The sequence below is a fragment of the Bubalus bubalis genome, chromosome 5, assembly GCF_019923935.1.
Source record: "Bubalus bubalis isolate 160015118507 breed Murrah chromosome 5, NDDB_SH_1, whole genome shotgun sequence".
Taxonomy (NCBI): domain Eukaryota; kingdom Metazoa; phylum Chordata; class Mammalia; order Artiodactyla; family Bovidae; genus Bubalus; species Bubalus bubalis.
The window spans coordinates 124,550,263-124,569,214 of NC_059161.1; the positions used below are offsets into that span (position 1 = coordinate 124,550,263).

Here is an 18,952-nt window from a genome sequence, read left to right on the forward strand (position 1 = left end):
CCTGGGTCTTAGTTAAGGGATGCAGGATCTTTAACTACAGCATGTGGGATCTAGTTCCCTGACCCCAGATCAAACCCAGGCCCCCTGAATTGGGAGTTCACAGTCTTAGCCACAAGGCCACCAGGGAAGTCCCTGTCCCTTCACTCTTAAACTCTCATTTCCACCCCCCGTGTGAACATCATCTGATTTGTGAAGACACAAAAAGACAACCTGGTCTTTAACTGTCCCTGATCCCCTCCCTCCTCCCCGATCCCTCTGTTTTCTGAACCCCAGGAAGACAGATCCAGGCGGGGAGGCCAGCAGCTTACAAAGCTGTTTTTATTGGTTCTTACTGCCTCACAGAGCGTCAGGGTTGATCCCTCCCGGGCATATGGCATTTGAGAAGATAAATACTTATTTTGCCCCCTACTCAACCGTAGGGGGACGTTTAATAAAAATAGTAATATAATAAAATAATAATGACTGTGATCAATAATAAAATGCTCCTATGATCCCCTAATACACAGGTGGTTAAAGCTTTGAGAAAAAGGACCCGTCCCCTTTCTGGGAAGGGCCAGAGTGTGCCTGGAGACCCAAAGGGTGCCCACCTCTCACCAAGTAGCCCTTATAAATACCCCCCATCCCACCCCTGACTGGGAGTCTGCTTCCTCCTGGACGGATTAGATGACTAATGGATGCTAGCTGGCTCTTGGGGCCCCTCCCTCTTCCAGCCCCACTGCCTCCCTGCAGAGAGAAGGGGCCTGGGCTTGTGCTCTCCCAGCTCCCACTCCCTCCAGCCCTCTCCTTTGGCCTCTCTCTTCTCCATTGCTTGTCCTTTACCCTTCTCTCCTTCTCCTTCTCCTCTGGCTGGCTCTCAACCTCCTTCCAATCACTATCCTCTCCTCCTGCACTTCCTTTCCCCCCTTGTGCCTCTCTCACCACCTTCACCGACATCCTCTCTCCTTCTCTACCTTGGCCTCTTGATCAGAGTCTGTCTTTCCTACCCTGCCCCTGAGTGGAGTCTGGGATATGCCCCTACTTGGCCTTGCTGGGCTTTAGTCCACAGCCAAGACCCCAGCTTGCTCCCAGGGGTCCAGCCTTTCTCTGTCCCACATCCAGACTCTCATAGGCCTCCTGGGGCTTGGCCCTGGAGATGAGAACTTTGGCACAATCACCCCTGGACGATGGGGCAGAGGGGCCCCCAGAACAGGAGGGGGCCACCCTATTCCTCGTGGCTAGCACAGGTTGGGGTTGCGAGCAGAGGGAAGGGCAGGATGAGGGCTGGGAGTCAGACCCCCACCCCTATCCCGCCCGCAGGGGCCTGGAAACCCAGGCCACGGCTGCCCAGCCCAGACACTCCCTGAGTCCAATTTCCACATGTCCCGGACCAGCCGGAGTTTGGCATTCCTCAAGCTCTTTGCTCCCTCATGTCTCTCTGGGTCCTGGGACTGGGAGTTGGGCCCTGCCAGAGGACATCAAGGGGAGCTCTCAGATTCAGGGGCTGGGGGGAGGCTCCGGGGTCGTTCTGAGACCTGGAGGGGGAAAGAAACGGAGTCAGGGTTGAAAGAGGAAGGCAGGACTCCTCTCTCATCAGGTCAGCACTTCTCAGAGGCTTTCCCAGGACCCATCCATTCATTCGCTCATTCTACATTCAATCAACAAATAGGCTTTACTCCAGGCAGAAGACAAACTTGACCCTCGCAATCAAGGACCTCATAGGAAAACTAGAGCACAGCAGGATCGACAAGGACAGGGTGGAGGGAGGAGGGTGCCAGAGGCGGCACTGGCCCCAGGGAGGCAGTGACCACATGACCAGGCAGCCAGGTGGCCTTTGGAGAAGGTGATGTCGGTGAAGAGCCTTGAGCATGGCCTGAGTCTTAATCAGGTGGAGGACCGGAAAGGGCATTCCAAGAGGAGCAGGGCGGATGGCAGGGGTAAGGGCCTGGAGGTGTGCGAGAACACGGCGGGCCCCAGGGCTTCGAGTGGCCTGCTGTGGCTGCGGTGGGGGTGGCAGATGGAGACAGAACTGGAGGGGGAGGGGGTGACTTCCCAAATCTTAGATCCTCCAGGTCCCCAGCCAGAGTGGACTGCTCCCTCCCCTGACCTCCTGCCCACAGGCTGGGCCTGTGCTCAGAATTCCAAGAACTCCCTTTCTGTGGTGCTCTGCTTTTGTTCCAGGCATCGTGCTCAGGTATCTTCACCTCACAAAGTTCTCATAACGATAACCTCATTTTACAGGTGAGACAAGCTTAGGGAGGCTGGGCATGTCACCTGGGGCCACAATGCTGAGACCGTCAGAGCCAAGACAGTCAGGCCTAGGCTGACCTGCTTCCAGGCAAGTGGAACCCACTAAGGGGTTAGACAGAGGGAGTCAGCATCTCTTAGCATCCAAGGCAGGTGTAGGCTCAGCTTGTTCTCTGGCCTCAGCTCCCAGCACGAGACAGAAGGGCCTGACTCTGAGCTGGGGGAGACTCACCTGTATCAGGGAGACTGCAGGGCTCAGAGATCCCTGGGGGCAGGACACAGACTCGCTGGACAGAGATGTCCAAGGCTTCCTCTTCACTGCTCCAGGAGCAGGATGAGCGAGGGGACGAAAATCCAGGGTCAGATTTGAAGCGTCCAAAGAGGGTGGAAACATAGGGGAGGGACGCAGAGGTAGTGGAGGCGGTGAGGCTGTCCTTACTGGGGTCTGCGTCTTTTGCGAGGCCGTCACTGCCCATGGAGACTGGGCGCCGCGAGGCCTCGGAGAAGCTGTGGGGCCGCTGCGGGCCAGAGCCGCGGGCACCTCGTCCCTTCACTTCCGCAGCCTGTTAGGGGACAGCGCGAAGGGCTGGGACCGGGTCACATGAACTGCACGTGGCCTGGACGTGTGGAGGTCCAGGGACCCAGGTAAGGAGAGGCTGCTGATGGGCTCCAGAGGACTCATAACTCACCACCGGGGGCAGGTCCCTGGCGCTGGGTCTCCCGTCATCAGGGCCCACGTGCACCAGGTGGTTGAAGTTGGTGGGTGTTGAGATGAGCTTGGAGCGCACGAAAGGGTCCTTCAGCATCTCCCTGTGGGGGTAGGGGAAGGGACGTGCGGGGCAAAGGTGACACCTCCCCAGGAAGGCGAGGCTTGGATTCGCCCCGCCCCCAAAGCGGGAGGCCCCGCCCACCCACCGCACGGCGCACAGGCGCACCTGCGCTGCTGCTGCCGCTGCTCCTCCGACACGCGGAAGAAGAAGCGGCGCTTGCTCTTGGTGCGGAAGAGCTGGCGCCGGCTGTTGTCCGTGAGGTTGGGGATGTCGAACTCGTCCTTCTCTGCCAGAGAAGCAGAGAGCTGGGCGGTGCTCCCAAGGCCCCACGGCCCCAGTCAGCTGGTGCTCAGGGTCACAACCCCTTCCTCCCACCTCCACACTCCCTCACCTGCCAGCGGGTTCCTGAGGTAGGTCAGGCGGACCTTCTCGGTACCAAAGAGGAACAGGGAGCCCTCTGGGTTCAGGGGTCGCACCTGAGGCAGCAGGCACAGAGGTCACACCATGTTATCCAACCGCACCCCAGTCCAGCCCCAGGGGCCTGGGCAGGCCTCACTTTTTAAATTTTAATTAATTTCACTGCATTGGATCTGAGTTGCAGCATGTGGGATCTAGTTCCCTGACTAGGGATTGAACCCAAGCCTCTTGCACTGGGAGCGCAGAGTCTTAGCTACTGGGCGATCAGGGAAGTCCCCGCACTCACCTTCCTGAGTGGCACGGTCTGGACCCATTCTGCCCTCCTCACATCAAACACATCGATGGCATTCTCGCTGAACACTGTCAGGTAGGGGGCTGCATAACCTGCATAACCAGGGTAGGACACTGTGCTGTGCAGCCCCAGGCAAGTCAGGCACCTCTCTGGGCTGTATCGTAGGGCACTGTAACTTCCACACCCCACCAAAGGTCCTCCTGGAGACTCTCTGGGTTGCCCCACCCAAGCTCCACAGCAAGTCAGAGATAAGGAACAGGGAGCACTCACTCTAAGCCATGTCAGGCCTGCTTGTATTTTTCCTCCTTTAATTGTCAAACAACTCTAGGCAGGTAATGTTATCGTCCCTAACTTACAGATGACGGAAACCCCAGAGCTAAGTCTCACTTTGTGCTGAGTGAGAGCTGGGAACTGGCCCCGGGCAGTCTGCATCCAACGCCTACACACCAAGTGTCTGTGCTACACCCAACCCGCAGGCCCCACCCCAGAAGGGCGACTGTGAAAGGAGCATTGTCCCTCTCTTCCAGCCTGTAGCCCAACACCTCAGCTACCTGTGGACGTTTGAGGCTCCCCTGATGCCCTGTTCACTCATTCATTCCTCCAAACATTATAGCCCCTGGGGGGTGCTTGCCTGGGCTGCGTGCTGAATGCGATGAAGCACTGCAGACCCCCCATGTACTAAACCAGTCATTGTAATAAGAAGGTGCTGAGAATCAGGGCAGAGATCTGAATGGAGGTGGGGGAGCAAAAAGGAGCAAAGGACCGATGGTGCGGGGGAGGAGTGTAAAAGCGGTAACGATATTGACAACAATCATGGGGGTCATTTATGGAGGGCCCACTAGCTCTAGACCCTGGGGCTGGACTTGCAAACTGAAGAGGCGGCCAGTTACAAAGAGGACAGTAGTTCAGGCAGGGGAAGAGCTTGAATGAAAGCAAGGTCCTGTGCAAGAGGAAGATGAAGGAAGATCCCATACAAGCCACCAAGGGTCTGTCAGGCAGGAGGGCACATACTGGCCTCCAAATCCAAACTCAGGAATTTGGGCAGGACCCTGTCTTCCTCTGATACCAGGTCCTACCCAGCCTGGCCCTCCACAGGCCTCACCCCAGCCCGTGGGCGCTGCTGGCCACAGCAGCTCTTGCATGCGAGACTTGCGGCCAGCGCTGTCCACGTAGACCCCGGCGGTGGTGAAGAGCAGCAGGAACTCACTGAGGCTGAGCTCCACGGCGCCCAGGGCCTCGCCCAGGCCCCCGCGGGACGGGGGCAGCTCCTCAGGCACAAGACCGGCACCTAGCGCTAAAGGTGCTGCCTCGTTAAGCAGCGGGTAGAGGGCGAAGGTGCCAGCTGCACCCACGCACAGCCGATCGCCCAGGAGCCCCAGGCTCTGCACGGGCGCTGGTGCCTGCAGCTCACGGATGCGGCGCTGCCAGGGCCCTGGACCTGGGCCCAGCTGGTAGCAGAGCACCTGGCGCTTGACCGCCACACAGAGCACGGGGGTGCGGGCCTGCAGGATGCGCCCGGCCGCCAGGGCCTGGCAGCCTCGAGACTCGGGGATCTTGGCGCTGGCTGCCTCCACGTTCTCCAGCTCTGCCAGGGCAAAGAGGCGCACGCTGGGGCCTCGGCCACACAGAGCGACCAGAAGGCCCGCAGCGGGGCTCACGGCCAGCCGCTGCACCCGCCGGCACTCGCCCACCTGGAAGATGTCTGCGGGGTTGGCGAGGGAGAGTGTCACCAGCAGGTGGGTGAGGGGTGCCCGGGGCCCAGCCTCCTCTGTCCCTGGGGGCTGACTCCACCCATGCCCACCCTGGCCCGGCCGGTGGGTACCGTTACTATGCAGGTGGATCACAAACAGCCCTTCCTCAGTGCCCAGAGCAAGCCGTTCCTGGTCTGGAGGAGGGAAGGAGGGGATCAGGGGTCAGGGGTCAGAAGGCCCATCTAGAGGCGGGAGATTGGGCAGTCTGCCTGCCCCTGCCAAGGACTCAGAAAGGACAATCCCACTGTTCCTGGACCCTTCTGTCCCTGAGTCCAGACTGGCTCTAATGGGGAAGGGCCACGGGGGCCAGGAGTCAGGATGAGAGGCCTCTCCCACCCTGAGCTGTGGGATCTGGGGTAAGTCACGTCATCTCTTGCAGCCTTGGTAAAACGGAGTTGATAATGGTACCTTTCTCACAGAGCTGCTGTGAGGCTGCAAAGAGATGAAGCATCGCAGAGTGAGCGTTAAGCTCACAGCCACCTCTGCTCAATAAACGCCCTTGTCCCCTGGCTCCAAGCTGACACAGGGGACTTGGAGGATGCGAGCCCTGTCTCCCGTGGCTCTGTCCTGAGTGACGGCAGGGAGAAGCCCCAGCCCCAGCTGCCGGGGGTGGCCAGGGAGCCTCCTCTCCTGTTCCCCAGTGGTCTGGTTCAGAGGCCCTGCTGTGCACCAGGCTCCTGGGTGAACACAGCAGTCCCACAGTGGACAGTGTGAGGCTCCCCAGTCACCAGGTGGCTGCTGACAGCCTGGAGGGGAACCTCCTTTATCTCTTACTAAAGCCTTGGGTCTTTACGCTCACTCACGATTCTTAAGCAGAAAGGGAGGTGCAGAGAAATGGAGGGGCAGAAGCTAGGCACCCCACCCCAGCCCAGGTCCCTCACAACCATGCCCAGAGGAGTGGTGAGGAGGACACGTGTGCAAGAGGGTTCACTGCCCTGGGCTGCAGGGACTGGGCAGTGACAGCGGCCTGAGTGACCGCAGCAGGCCGGTGCCCCCTCTGCATGAGGCTCACCAACGATGGCGGCGCAGAGTGCGTGGGGCAGCAGCGGCAGCCCGTTGTCGTAGGCCTCCTTGAGGGTGTACACGGGCCGGGGCCGGGGCCGCGCGTCCAGCAGCAACCGCTGCAGCTCACCCAGCACCTGCAGCCAGCGCTCCCGCTCGCCCTCGCTCTCCGCCAGCAGCAGCACGGTGCATGTGGCAGGCGGCACGGTCAGCTGAGAGGCTGTCACCTACGGGCAGAGAGGGGGCACCCAGGCTGGAGGGCAGAGCACCAGCAGCCAGCTCTCCTTCCTCCTGTCCCTCTGTCCATCGCTGAGGCCCTGGAGCACCAGGTGGGCCTGCCCAGCGCAATGTCAGGCGCTGGCTGGCAGCAGTGATAAGCCAAGGGTTGGGGGGGGGGGGTGGTCAGACAAGCACGGGGACAACTCCAGAGCCCTGGGACCAGTGTCACCGAGAGGACAGGACAGGGCCTCGTGGGAACACAGGGTGGGGCCCGCTCACCCAGGCTAAGCATGAGAGACGAACTCCCAGGGGAAGAGATGTTTCTGTTGGAGCCTGGGGGACGAGTGGAGTAACCAGGAGTGTTCAAGGTCAGGGACGGGCAGGGAGCCGGCAGGGCCCTAAACAAGGCCGGGCACAGCCAGCTTCACGTATGGAAAACTCTGCACTGTGGGGTGACGTGTAGCCACACAGACAGGAATGGAGGCTCCTGTAGCCATCCCCGTGGAGGCGGGGGGGCAGGATGAAGGGCGCAGCCATGGTGTTGGAGAAGAGCAACTGGAGTGGGTCCATCACACAGGCAGACAGAGGTCTGGCCCATTCCATGCCTGAACTCACCCTAAAGATGCGAGGCAGGTCCTTGGATTGGGCGTGGATAACATCAGGGGCCAGGACAGGGGCAGCTGAGAACTGAGGGTCCCTGGGAGGTTCACGGAGCAGGTCAGAGGTCTGCTGGCCCCAGCTGCCCCCTTGACCCACTTGCCCCCCACCCCTGCCCCAAACCATGGCCTGGCACCCACCTCAGATCCAGAGCCTGCAGGAGGGCCCCACTGGCCGGGCTGAGCTTCGGGTCTGGGGCATCAAAGAGCAGCAGGCGTGAGTCGCTGAGGGCGGCGAACACTCGCTGCCAGCCCCGCCGGACACCCGAGGGCCGTGGCACCTGGGGGAAGGCAGGCAGGCACGGAGGTCCAACCGGGCCCCGGCCGCCTGCCCGCCCGCCCGCTCTCCCCTCCCCCAGTGCCAGCTCACCGACAGGAAGCCCTCGTAGGCGGTGCCCGTGCCCGTTTCAGGGTGCACTCCCAGGGCCGTGTGGAGGAGGGCAGGGGGCACAGGACAGGGGGGGGCCTGTGGGGCACAAGTCGGGTGACAGAAGTAGCCGCAAACTGTGGGGAAAGGAGGAGCCATGAGGCGGGCGGGGACCGCTGAGGAGCGGGGACCCTAGGCAGCCCCAGCCCAGCGCCCCACAGGCTGTCACGGCCCGGAGCCGTCACCAGTTCCCCGTGAAGGGAGAGAAGAAAAAACTGAGCAGTGGGAAATGTTGACGGGGGTGGGGGGCGCCTGATGTGGCAGGATGGGGGCTGCTTCCCCTCCCCCCACCCGGGGGCTGTGGCTGGCGCAGGGGAGGCTGGTGAGCTGGGGGGCTGAGGGTCTCACCGTCACAGCCCAGGCCCTGGCGGCCCAGGCCCAGCATCAGCGAGGTGCAGCGGAGACACTTAGTGGGGGATGGGAAGCTCCAGGGACGCAGCGTGTGTGAGCCGGGCTGGCGAGGGGGACAGGCCCATTACCCATGTCTGACCCTCACCCAAGGCCCCCGAGCCCCCCACCTCCCCCAGGCCACCCGAGATTCAGGCAAGACCACCGAATGAGCCAGGTGGCAGTGTGAACTCAGCGCTCCGTGGGGATCTGGCCATACTCAAAACTCAGTGCCACCGTCACCATTCCCATCGCGGTCTGCGGGCACGGGGTGGGGGGTGGGAGGAACCCCAAGCGGGACCTCGAAAACCCGGCAGAATGGCTTGGTGCCCCTGCCCCGCCCCACTGGGCACTGACCTTTGCAGGGGGACTTTCTGCAGGGGGTGTGGTGGCAGCAGGCGTCCTGGGGAACACAGCCTGCAGGGGAGCCGAGCACAGGGAGAGGGTGGGGTCCGGCCCCCCCACCCCCAAGGCCCAGGCCCCCCACCGCCCCGCCATGGGTCTCCTGCCTGTGCTCACCCCCAGCCGCAGGCTGCGGCGGCCCTCCGGCCTCAGCTCCGGTGCCTCTCCGGAGGTGCCTGCATCTTTGGCGGAATCCTTCTGGGGAACGGCACAGGGGCGGAATCAAGGCCGCTGCCTGTGTCCTTCCCGGGGGTCCTCCCTGGCCAGCCCTGCACCCGTTCTTACCTCTGAGCTCCGGAAGGACAGGAAGGGAATCAGGGAGTTTGAAGCCTTGGTGTCTGCAAACAGAGGGCACGTGTCATGGGGGCCATGGGGTCCCTGTGCGGTTAACACCTGTTCCTTACAAACCAGGGGAGAGGCTGCAGGCGGGGAAGGAGCGGGTGCATACAGCGGGGGCTCAGTAAGCACTAGCTAACAGACAGCGGGTTAGGCAGCAGAGCCAGGCTGATCCCCCTGGGGACCTGGAGAGGAGGTCTTGCTCCAGGACAGACAGGTGTGCGCTCGGCTACTCACCCGGCGGCCCACGCACCCGCAGCTCCTCCCGCAGGGCTGCCAGCTCCTGCTGCAAGGCCTGGTGCCGCTTCTCGGCCTCCTGCAGACGGCTGGGGAGAACCGCATGGGTGCTCGCCACAGGCCTCCGCCTGCGTCCTGGGCCCCTCGCCGCACCAGCCCCTGCCCTCACCTCTCAGCCCGCAGCTGGGCCTCCTGCGCCTGCGTCAGCCGCTCCTGCAGGCCCTGCTTAGCCCGGATCTCGGCCTCCAGTGCTGACTGCAGCCCCAGCCTGGCTGACGCCTCCATCTTCTGCAGCCTTCGTGCCTTCCACTGGTGGTCCTGGTGGCCAGGGGGCGTCAACGTGCAATGCCCCCAGGGTCGGGTTGCCACCGAGGGCCCCCCCACCCCCACACCACCTGGCCAGGCTCAAAGCCCCGCCTCTGCTGCGGGCCGGGCGGAAGCTTAGGCAAGTCCCTGATCTTCCGTGAGCTCAGTGTCCCTACCTGCGGAGTGCGGCTCCCAGCACCCCTCCCTCCGGGTGTCCCTGGGGCTCACCAGCGGCCGGGAAGGGAGAGTCTGGGTGCCCACGTTCCGCAAGGACTCCAGCTCTTCAGCCATCTTGGTGGCCAGGGCCTGCAGGTAGCCTCTTGACACCTTCTCATCATTCACCCTGATCAGGAAGAGGGCTCAGGGTCAGAGGCTACACCCTCAGCGCTGCCAGGGCCCAGCCCCCGCCCCCAGTCCCCAGGCACCCACCAGCTGAGGATGTCGGCGATCTGGGCCTCCCAGTTGCTTTCCGTCTCCCGCCGCTCACCTTCCAGCCTTTGCTTGCTCTGCTGTTCCCGCTCCAGCTCTTCCATGAGCTGGGAGGGAAGGAGATTCAAGAGACACAGATGAGCCACGAGGGAAGTGGGGATCAGCCCCCAGCCCTGAGCCTGCCCATGTCCAGCCTGGCTCACCCACCCCATCTGGCCCACATCCCTGGCGGCTGTGCCCACCTGCTCAGCTGGCTCCCTGCCTGTTCCCCCACCACCGGGTCTCTCCGACCCTCCGTCTGCACTGCTCACCCGCTCCTGCTCCTGGCTCAGCCGCCGGTTCTCCTCCTGCAGCCGGCACAGCACCTCCTCCTTGCCGCTTGGTCTGCAGGGGAGAAGGAAGACTCGGTGACCCCCCAGCTCGGGCCCCCACCCTGTCCCCTGCCCCGGCTGCCCAGCTCACCCCTGGCAGTGGGCCTGCTCCAGCTGTGGACGCAGCGCGGCCACCTCCTGCTTCAGCTGTGTCTCCTGGGGCCCACCACCCTCAGGCGACCCTGTGCCGTTGGTCTCAGAGGCGGTGTGGAAGGTCTAGAGGGTGTGGAAAGGGGTCAGGGCAGGGGTCCAAGACTAGGGGTCCATGACCTAGTCTACCCCTGGGGCCTGGCCCTGATAGACCCTGAATGGGGTCAGGATAAGAGAAATGACACTGGGGAGAGGGTAAGGCCTCACCACCTTGACCTGGGGAGACGCCTTCTCCGGGCTTCGTTCCCGCTGCCTCTGGAGCTGAGTCACCTCTCGCTTCAGGGCGGCCACCTGAGCTTGCAGCTGGGATGGGGTGCAGAGTCAGCCAATGCTGACCCTGTCCACCCCAACTCTTTTTTTTTTTTGTGGCCGCTCCCTATGGCATGTGGGATCTTAGTTCCCTGACCAGGGATTGAACCTGTGCCCCCTGCATTGGAAGCATGGTCATAGGCACTGGACCACTACGGAAGTCCTTGTCCACCCTAACTCTTGACTTTGCTCCAGATTCTCGGGCTTTGCTGGCCGCAGTAGGAGTAGAAGGGGTAGACCCCTGCCCACCCCACCTGCTCCCTTGCTCAGGCCTCAGCCAGCCACATTGGGCATGCAAGGCATTTGGTGTTTCTAGCACCTCAAACCAAGCTCCCCAGGCTTCCTCCCACCACATCAGGCGTCATGAGGGCAGGGCGCTGTTGCTGTCCCCACCCACCCCATCACTCACCCTGCTCTGGGCATCGTGGGCTTCCTCCAGCTGGGAGTTCAGGGCTTGGGTCTGGTTGGCCATGGCCGCCTCTCTTTCCTGGGCCTCCTGCAGCTTCCGGAGCAGCTCCTCCTGCCGCCCCTTGGCCTCTCGAAGCTCCCGCGCCTGTGCCTGCTGCCCCGCCCGAGCCTCGGCCAGCTCCTGGGGTCCAGGTGGGCGAGGGGAAGGCCAGCCAGAAGTTAGGGCATGGTCCTCCTTAGCATCCAGCCCTGGGCCACTCACCCATCTCACCACACCCCACCTGGAGGAGCTGGTCTCTCTCCTGCCGCAGGTCACTGTCCTGGCCTGGGCTGCCAGCCGGACACCCGTCTGCCTTGCTGTCCCCCAGCGTCTCTGCCAGGAATTGTCACTGAGACCTGCACGTACAGCCTCAGCCAAGAGCTCTACCTGCAGTGTCTCATGGAACCCTCACCCCAGCTTGGTTCGGGGCAGAGGGGCAGGGGGTGGATCTCTTCGGCCCATTTTCTACACACAGACTTAGAGATTTTAAGATATTTCCTTAAGATCACACAGCACGTACAGACCCAGGGACAGGACTGGAACCCAGGTTGGACTCAGGTGTGCTGGGAAACCAGCTCAGCCCCCAAGGTGAGGGGAGAGGGGAAGAGACGAGGTGCTGGGGGCGGGGTACCTGACAGCCTGTCCTGTAGAGTCTGCATTTCCTTCCGCAGCTGCTCCAGCTCCCGGTGGTCCGAGGGGGTCTGCAGAGCCTCTGCAGTGTGGGGACACCCGTAATGTTGAGGAGCTTGTCCTGCGGCGGGGCAAACCCACCCTGCCCAGGCCCTGATGGCACCCATACCTTGGAGCTTCCGGCTGAGCTCCAGCTTCTCCTGCTCCAGACAGCGGAGCTTCCGCTCCAGGGGAGCCAACTGCTCAGAGCTGCTCTCAGGGCCGGGACTGGGGAGAGCAGAGCAACACAAGTTGGCAGAGAACCATCCCCCAGCCTCCTCCATCTTTCTGCATCCAACACTCATTCATCTAAGAAATGCCCACTGCGCACCAGCTCTGTACCCAAGTCTGGGCTCTGGGCTGGGAAGAGAGACAGAGGAGAGCACACCTTGCCCTTAGGAGGCCCCAGGCAGGTACCATGGGTGGCGGCCAGGACAATGGTTCCCGAGTCCCCTGGGCCCTGGTTCCACAGCCCTGGCCCTTATTGTGTGTGTGACCTTGAACAATAACCTAATGTATCAAGGTCTCAGTTTCCCCACAGGAAAAGGGAGGTGACGCTAGGGGCTCTTGCAAGGGCTGTCAAGAGAACTCAGTGGTATGGGCCCAGGACATAGGGAGCACTCCATGAATAAAGATCAGAGGCATCTGCTTATACTTCACAGTTCCCACTCCCCCAGGGCCTCGCTGCAGTCTCAGGCCAGCCTTACAAGTGGAACTGGGCTGAGAGTATCTACCCATTTTACAGAGGTACAAAGTGAGGCTCAGCGAGCAGCACTAGATCTCTGGCTCTGAGTCCACGACACACCCAGCCTGCCATGGAGGGTCCCATGAGGAACAAATACTGGGGCAGAACCCATAGGGGTCATGGCCTCACCAGGACCTTGAGGACATGAAGGGTTGTCCTACTGGGGGCTCAGAGCACACTTCCCGAGCATCTGTCTCATGTGGATACAGGTGGGGCATTCAGTCACTTTCCCGGGGTCCTGATGGGCTGCGCTCCCAGTGTTCTCCAGGCCAGGCAGCCCTCCAGGTGTGTGAGGACTACTCACCTGCCTGAGGTGTAGGTGAAGCCCACGAATGGCAGGTGGTGGCCTAAGAAGGTCCCATGGGAGGGTGGCGGCAGGGTTCCCTGCAGAAAGTGGGGAAGGAGAGTCAGAGTAAGAAGTACAGCTCCAGGTGGAGGTTCGAGACCCAGGAGCCCTCAAAAGACTACAACTCCCACAAGTCTTTGAGGTTCTGGCTGCACAGGTGCTGCCGGGAGTCTTCTTGTAGGATATCTGGATGACAGGATGACACGTGGTCAAAGATCCTTCACTTGGCACAATCCACTTCAGTGCAGGTGAACCAGCCCAGGTGAACCATAACTCCCATGGGCCTCCCATCCCCAGCCCAGCAACTGCTTTGGGGAACTTTGCGGGGCAGGGGAGGGTCCCGCAGCCACTGCTGCTGTGGGTCCCTCCACTCACTGGATGGTTGAGGGTGTCGTCGTCCACATCGAAGTTGGAGGTGTCCATGGGCCCGCGCAGCTCGGGGATATAGGGGGCAGTGCTGGTCGCCAGCCTCTCCCAGTCCACGCCTTCAAAGAAGGGGTGGTTCCGGAAGTCGTCCAGCCCTCTGCGGCCCAGACGCGCCTCCTGGTGGCACAGCAGCTGGCGGATCAGGTCTTGGGCACTGGCTGGCACGTCAGGCACGTCAGGGAACTGCAGGTGGTCCTGAGGTCCCGGGGGACGGGTGCAGGTGAGTGTCTGGAATCCTACCCCCACCCAGGGCATCTCCAACCTCACAGCCTCAGGAGTCCCATGGCCCACCCAGAATCCCAGGGCCTGGCGGCCAGACCTCGTGGCTCATGATCTTGCCGTAGGTTTCCACCAGAGATTCAGCATAGAAGGGCGTCTCCCCGAAGAGCAGCTCATAGGCACAGACCCCCAGGGACCACCAGTCGCACTGTGGGCCATAGTGGCCCTTGCCCTCCTCCATGGCCTGCAGGATCTCAGGGGAGATGTAGTCGGGTGTCCCCACCGCCACCGATGAGTCCACCTGTGGGTGGCACCACAGAGACGGCCTCGCATTTGAGCCCAGCTCCCCCATCCCCCAGGGCTGGACGGGCCCAGTGCCCCCACCTGGGTCCTAGGCTTAGCCCTTCCTTCCCCTGGGAGTCTAATGCCGCTCGCACCAGGCCTGGTGCCTCCTGCTCCCCTGGGAACTCTCCCAGCCGGGTATCCTCTGTCCCACGTGGGGTGGGGTTCTTACCATGCCACTGTTGTTGAGACGTAGGCAGGAGCCAAAGTCGGCCAAGCGGATGTGCCCGTTCATGTCCAGCAGGATATTGTCTGGCTTGACATCCCTGGGGGAGGGCAGGGAGCATGATCTGTGAGTGTGGATATGCATTTAGGCACATAGCTGGGTGTGTGAGTGCGTGCGCGTGCACACACCAATGTGTGTATGCTCACACTTTGTTCCTGCATGTGTTGGCGTGTGAAGAGGGGAAGGATGGTGGTCGGGCCTCCTGGCTCCCAAGAAGGAAGAAGATGGTTAAGCTGGGGAGAGGGACCCTTGGAGGCAGCTGAGTGTGCCGTGGGGGACACAGGAGCCAGACTCCCCCAGTGTCACCCACTGGCCGAGTCACCGCGAGCCAGGTGCTTACCCATGCTAAGCCCTGACTTGCTCATCTATAAAATGGGACGATGGTAGCTCCCATGACACAACTTTTGGGGTGGGAAGAGTCACAGGTTCTCTGCATACGAAGCACCCAGCACAGGATTTGGCACATATATGCTCAGCTGTCCTCAGAGCTGTCAAGAGAGGCTGGCAAAGACAGCAGGGGCTTTGGGGGCCCCACCTGTGGACATAGCCCAACTGATGCAGCGAGTGGATGGCCAGCACCATCTCAGCCAGGTAGAACTGGGCCAGCTCGGGTGGGAGGCGGTCTTCAAAGCGGCTCAGCAGAGTGAGGAGGTCCCCTCCAGCGTAGTAATCCATCACCAGGTACTAGATGGTGGTGGGTGGGGGGCAAGAATCAGATAGGGGGGCAGCTGTCTCCCGCACACCTCACAGGGGTCCTGCAGGGCTCTGGAAAGGCAGGGCCGTGTCTCCCAGCAGCTCTGGGGCAGCCAGCTCTCAGCCAAGGCTCAGGCAAGAGGCTCCAGGCCTGAGCTGGTGGGGAGTAGAAGTTTCTTGGACCCAGGAGGAGGGGTCTATCTCTCCTTGGACCAGAGCTTCTGGCCCCCAAAGGTCTTCTCCTTTGTCCCCAGGGATGGCATCACTGACTCAATGGAGATGAGTCTGAGCAGACCCCGGGAGCTAGTGAAGGACAGGGAAGCCTGGCATGCTGCAGCCCATGGGGTTGCAAAGAGTCGAACACAACTGAGCCAGTGAACCACCACCACCACGCCCCTCCAGCTTTCTGGGCATCCTCACCAGATACTCCTCATCTTGGAAAGCATAATGCAGAGCGGTCACCCAGCGGCTGTCCCCCTTCACCAGAACATCCCGCTCCTCCCGGAAACAGGCCGTCTGTAACAGTTTGGGGAAACGGGGTGGGGGGGGTTGGGATCAGAGCCCAGGAACCCCACCTTGCCCATTCAGGGGATGGAGGAAAACTCAGTAAGGCTAGGAATGGGGATTAAGGTCGCCTGTGTTAGCCTGAGCCTCAGTGTTATCATAAGAAAAATAGAACAACCCTCCTTTTACTAAGAAAGGCTTCTTGTGCGGAAGGGATGGGAGGAACCCATGCTTCTGGGGGTGGATCCTCTGCTTGTTTGGCAGCCATGCCCGGCCACTCCCCCTGCAGGTCTCAGAAGCCTGTAGACTCCCCCCTGCAGGGACCCCAAGTCCCCCCGGACCCAACACTGACCTCGGCCCGCTTCAGCATCTCCCACTTGTGCAGCATTTTCATGGCAAAAATCTGCCCACTGTCCCTCTGCCTCACCACAGCAACCTGAGGCCACAGAGAGCACCGGGGTTACGCCGGTCTGGGGGCAAACACCTTTTCCTCCCCCCCACCAACTCCAGGGCCATCTGCTCACCTCCCCGAAGGCCCCTCGGCCGATCACTTTCAAGATCTCAAAGTCGTCTCTCTGCAGCCGCAGCTCTTTCACCTTTGCTACGAAGGGACTGACTGAGGGACAGAGAGTGGGGCTCAGAGAGCCTGTGTGGAGGGCCCCGGCTCCATCTCACCTGCCCTCCCACGAGGCCAGGGCAGGGATGACCTCCCCAGCAATGGCCTCTGGCCAGGGGGTTGACAGGAGCTGCAGCCCATTCAGCCACGATCAGGAAGCACGGAAGGTGCGGTGCTGGCTCTGCTGACCACCTGGCCCCTGGATCTCCCTGAATCCACAGTTCCCAGGTGGCATCTGTCCCAGGGGCTGATGGGATTTGTAGTCCTCCCCTGCCTGGGGGCTGACCCTGACGGGTCAGGTCACCCTGGAATGATGGGGATACCATTCCCACCCCCCAGCCTGCAGTCCTTGGCCCCTGAGCAGGACCAGGCCAGAGCCTGTCTTGGGAAACTGGACTGGCAACATTCCTTGTCCCTGGAGAGGCTTCTATGCCACCAAGGAGCTGTGGGTCCCTTGTAGGCACAGAGGTACCTGGGTGGAGTGAGGCCTGGGGCTGCCCTGGAGGGCAGGTAGGGCACTGTTCTGCGGGGCTCTGGGAGGGCAGGCTCTGTGCTCCCCGAGAGGGGTCTCCTTGGTCCGGAGGTACAGAGAGGTCTGCCTGGGTTCACACAAGACTCAACAACAGGGCCAAGACACCTTTTCTGGCACCTGATGCTGGCACCTGAGGGCGTGAGCACTCGGGATCTCCTCCAGGCCTGAGAAGCCCTATGACTCTGAACCCTGCCTCCCTCTCTGGACGCGGCCTGTACCTGGCCAAGCACCTCCTCCTTACCGCCCCAGACACTCCCCGAAAGGACATCTCCAGCCACTCCCTGGCCCTTCCCAGGCCTGGAGGAGCCCCATGCCTGGGGGAGGAAATTGGGGCCTGGAGACTTAGGGAGGTGAGGGGGAGCAGCTGGGGTCAAGGGCGCTATGGTCTAGGCTCCCTGCCTCAGTTTCCCCCTGCCAGCAGGTACACTCCCTGCCAACTGGGCAGGTCTGTGGGCGGGACAGAGAGCTGCTCCACAGGTTTATCAGGCAGAACCCCCGCAGCAGGGGTGGTGTGGAAACCTCATTACAGAAATAAATTGTCTCTTTCCTGGGTCTGTGTGTGTAGCTGGGGAGGAGCAGCTGCAGGCCTCCAAGGGGGAACCTGAGGTGGGGGCAGCTACCCATTGACCAGATGGGAGCCAAAGCCTGGGGCCCAGAGCCAGGAGGACCCAGGCCCCCAAGACAGGCTGCCCAGTCCCCTCGCCACGCTGCAGGGATGGGGGCTCTGGGCGGGAGCAGGGACAAGTTGAGGCAGGAGCAGAATGAGTCACCACCCTGCGAATTACCTCAGGAGATGTCAACAGACAGGCCCCCACGCCGGGGTCCACGGCGAAGGTGCCAGAGGCGGGCAGGGAGGAGCACGTGGGCATCACGGGGGTGATGACAACACGGTCAGACACACACACACAGGGTGCAGGAGTCCCGGGGAGAGAGGTGGGCAGCAGAGCCAAGGGCCCTCTGACCGCCCTCCGCCTAGAGGCAGGCCTGGGGCATGTCTCACAGGCCCCCAACCATGCCAGGCCAGGCCTCGCGCCTGCCCAGAGCTCAGGCATACCAGGAATGCTGGTCACCCACTGGGCACACACTCACCTCACCCCACCCTTCGAGCCAGGCCCTGGCGGCCTTCCCCCATGGCCCCACCAGGTGTAACTAGAGAGCCCTGGGGGCTGGCACTGGCTTCAGGGTCATCTGAGGCCAGCCACTCCTGGTGACTCAGGTGAGTCAACCCCAGGAAGGGTGCAGACCCACCTCCAGCCTGGCCCCCTTCCCCAGCCTGGGGCACAGCCCTCAGGAGGCCTGGTCAGCCGCTTGCCCACAAAGGGTACCTGGGCCCAGTCTTGGATGGTCCTGTGTGTGGGTAAGTGTAAGTGTGTGTGTGTATGTTTGTTTGTGTGTGGTGGGAGTGGGGGATGCTAAAGAGCTGTGAGTGGATGTAGGCAAGCGTGTATCAGAGCCAGCATGGGTGGGGTGGTCGGCAGGGCTCCCTGGGTCCCTCCAGGAGCTGAACGTGTGTTTCAGTGTGTCCGTGGAAGGTGGGAGCCAGAGAAAACGTACGTGTCAGTGAGTCCCGTGCACAAGGGTCTCCATGTGAGAGTCTGTTCTCACCGGTCCTGAGGTGACTGGGTGAGCCTGTGTTGTGTACATGTGTCTGGAGTCTCCACCTGGCACCAAGTTTCTGTGTGTCTGTGTGTGATGTGTGTGGGGCCCACGTGCCAGGTTCTGGGAGTGGGAACGAGTGTGTGGGTGAATCTGAATGACGGTGAAGTACGCAGGTGAAGAAAAGGGCCGGAGGGTGGGGGTCCGGTGGCACGTATCAGGGCCAATGCAGGTCATCTAGGATGGGGTGGGGGCGCCTGAGAGAGTGCGGCTCCTCACAGGAGGGTCTGCGAGCAGGGAGCACGGAGGCAGAGGCTCCCTTCGGGGTGTCCCTCTGTGCAACTCCCACCCGCCCCCGCCCCCCACGGTCCCGCCCGGGCCACTCACCCCAGCTCAGGAACTGCGCCACATTGCGCTCCCGCCGCAGGGGGGCGCTGCTGAGCTCGTGGTGCAGCCCCAGCAGCAGATCCAGGAGGCCGTCGAGCCCCGGGCCGCCGCCGGCCTCGCCCCGCGCCAGCCGCTCCAGCGCGCGCAGCCGCCGCTCCATGGCTGCGGCCGGAGCTCCAAGCCCGGGCTAGAGTCGAGCCGCTCGCATGCCCGCCCGTCGGTCCGTCCGTCGATCAGTCCGCGGGTCGGTCCGCGAGTCCTCCCCCCACCCTCCCGCCCTCCCCGCTGTCACCGTCCTCCGCTGCCGCCCGCGCGCCCTCACCTGGACGCCGCTCCCCACCCTCCGCCCCGCCCCCCGACGGACGGGCAGGTGTGCCCGGGCCAATGGGAGACGGGACTGGAGGTGAAGGTGGGAGGGCGGAGGCGCGCGGGGGCGGGGCCAGCTCCCGGCCAGGAAGTGGGGGGGCGGGCCCCGAAGAGTAACTCCTGGGCGGGGCGGAGCAAGGAGAGGGGTAGGGG

The 18,952-nt window shown here is 62.3% G+C and overlaps 1 protein-coding gene across 10 annotated transcripts; it reads right to left on the bottom strand.

Moving 5' to 3' along the window:
* Positions 1-300: 300 nt before the first annotated feature.
* CDC42BPG (CDC42 binding protein kinase gamma) lies at positions 301-18,717 on the bottom strand. Of its 10 annotated transcripts, none has more exons than XM_025286635.3 (37): positions 18,434-18,716; positions 15,827-15,918; positions 15,655-15,738; positions 15,219-15,314; positions 14,641-14,789; positions 14,052-14,145; positions 13,638-13,838; positions 13,268-13,513; positions 12,851-12,930; positions 11,932-12,029; positions 11,764-11,844; positions 11,374-11,465; positions 11,094-11,273; positions 10,586-10,678; positions 10,317-10,441; positions 10,166-10,238; positions 9,855-9,961; positions 9,654-9,768; positions 9,289-9,437; positions 9,120-9,208; positions 8,832-8,884; positions 8,664-8,744; positions 8,502-8,561; positions 8,106-8,211; positions 7,701-7,834; positions 7,472-7,611; positions 7,290-7,371; positions 6,466-6,682; positions 5,525-5,587; positions 4,805-5,404; positions 3,697-3,794; positions 3,385-3,469; positions 3,159-3,279; positions 2,913-3,033; positions 2,663-2,786; positions 2,456-2,541; positions 301-1,511 (listed from the first exon to the last, which is right to left on the bottom strand). In XM_025286635.3, exons 1-37 carry the CDS (start codon positions 18,591-18,593, stop codon positions 1,455-1,457), a joined length of 4,632 nt encoding a protein of 1,543 aa, XP_025142420.2. In that variant the 5' UTR covers positions 18,594-18,716; the 3' UTR covers positions 301-1,454. The 10 variants fall into 10 exon arrangements, with proteins under 10 accessions (XP_025142420.2, XP_044799622.1, XP_044799621.1 ...); XM_044943687.2 differs by having other exon boundaries at positions 10,583-10,678; XM_044943686.2 differs by having other exon boundaries at positions 2,456-2,786; positions 8,664-8,741; positions 10,583-10,678; positions 18,434-18,717.
* Positions 18,718-18,952: the final 235 nt, after the last annotated feature.

Excerpts from the sequence above, each read along its gene's own strand:
- CDC42BPG (XM_025286628.3), bottom strand. The coding sequence starts at position 18,593 with ATGGAGCGGCGGCTGCGCGCGCTGGAGCGGCTGGCGCGGGGCGAGGCC. Across the intron at positions 11,845-11,931 it reads GCTCAGCCGGAAGCTCCAAG|AGGCTCTGCAGACCCCCTCG; the intron begins GTATGGGTGCCA and ends CCCACACTGCAG. Across the intron at positions 8,212-8,501 it reads CAGAAAGTCCCCCTGCAAAG|CCCGGCTCACACACGCTGCG; the intron begins GTCAGTGCCCAG and ends CCCCCTCGCCAG.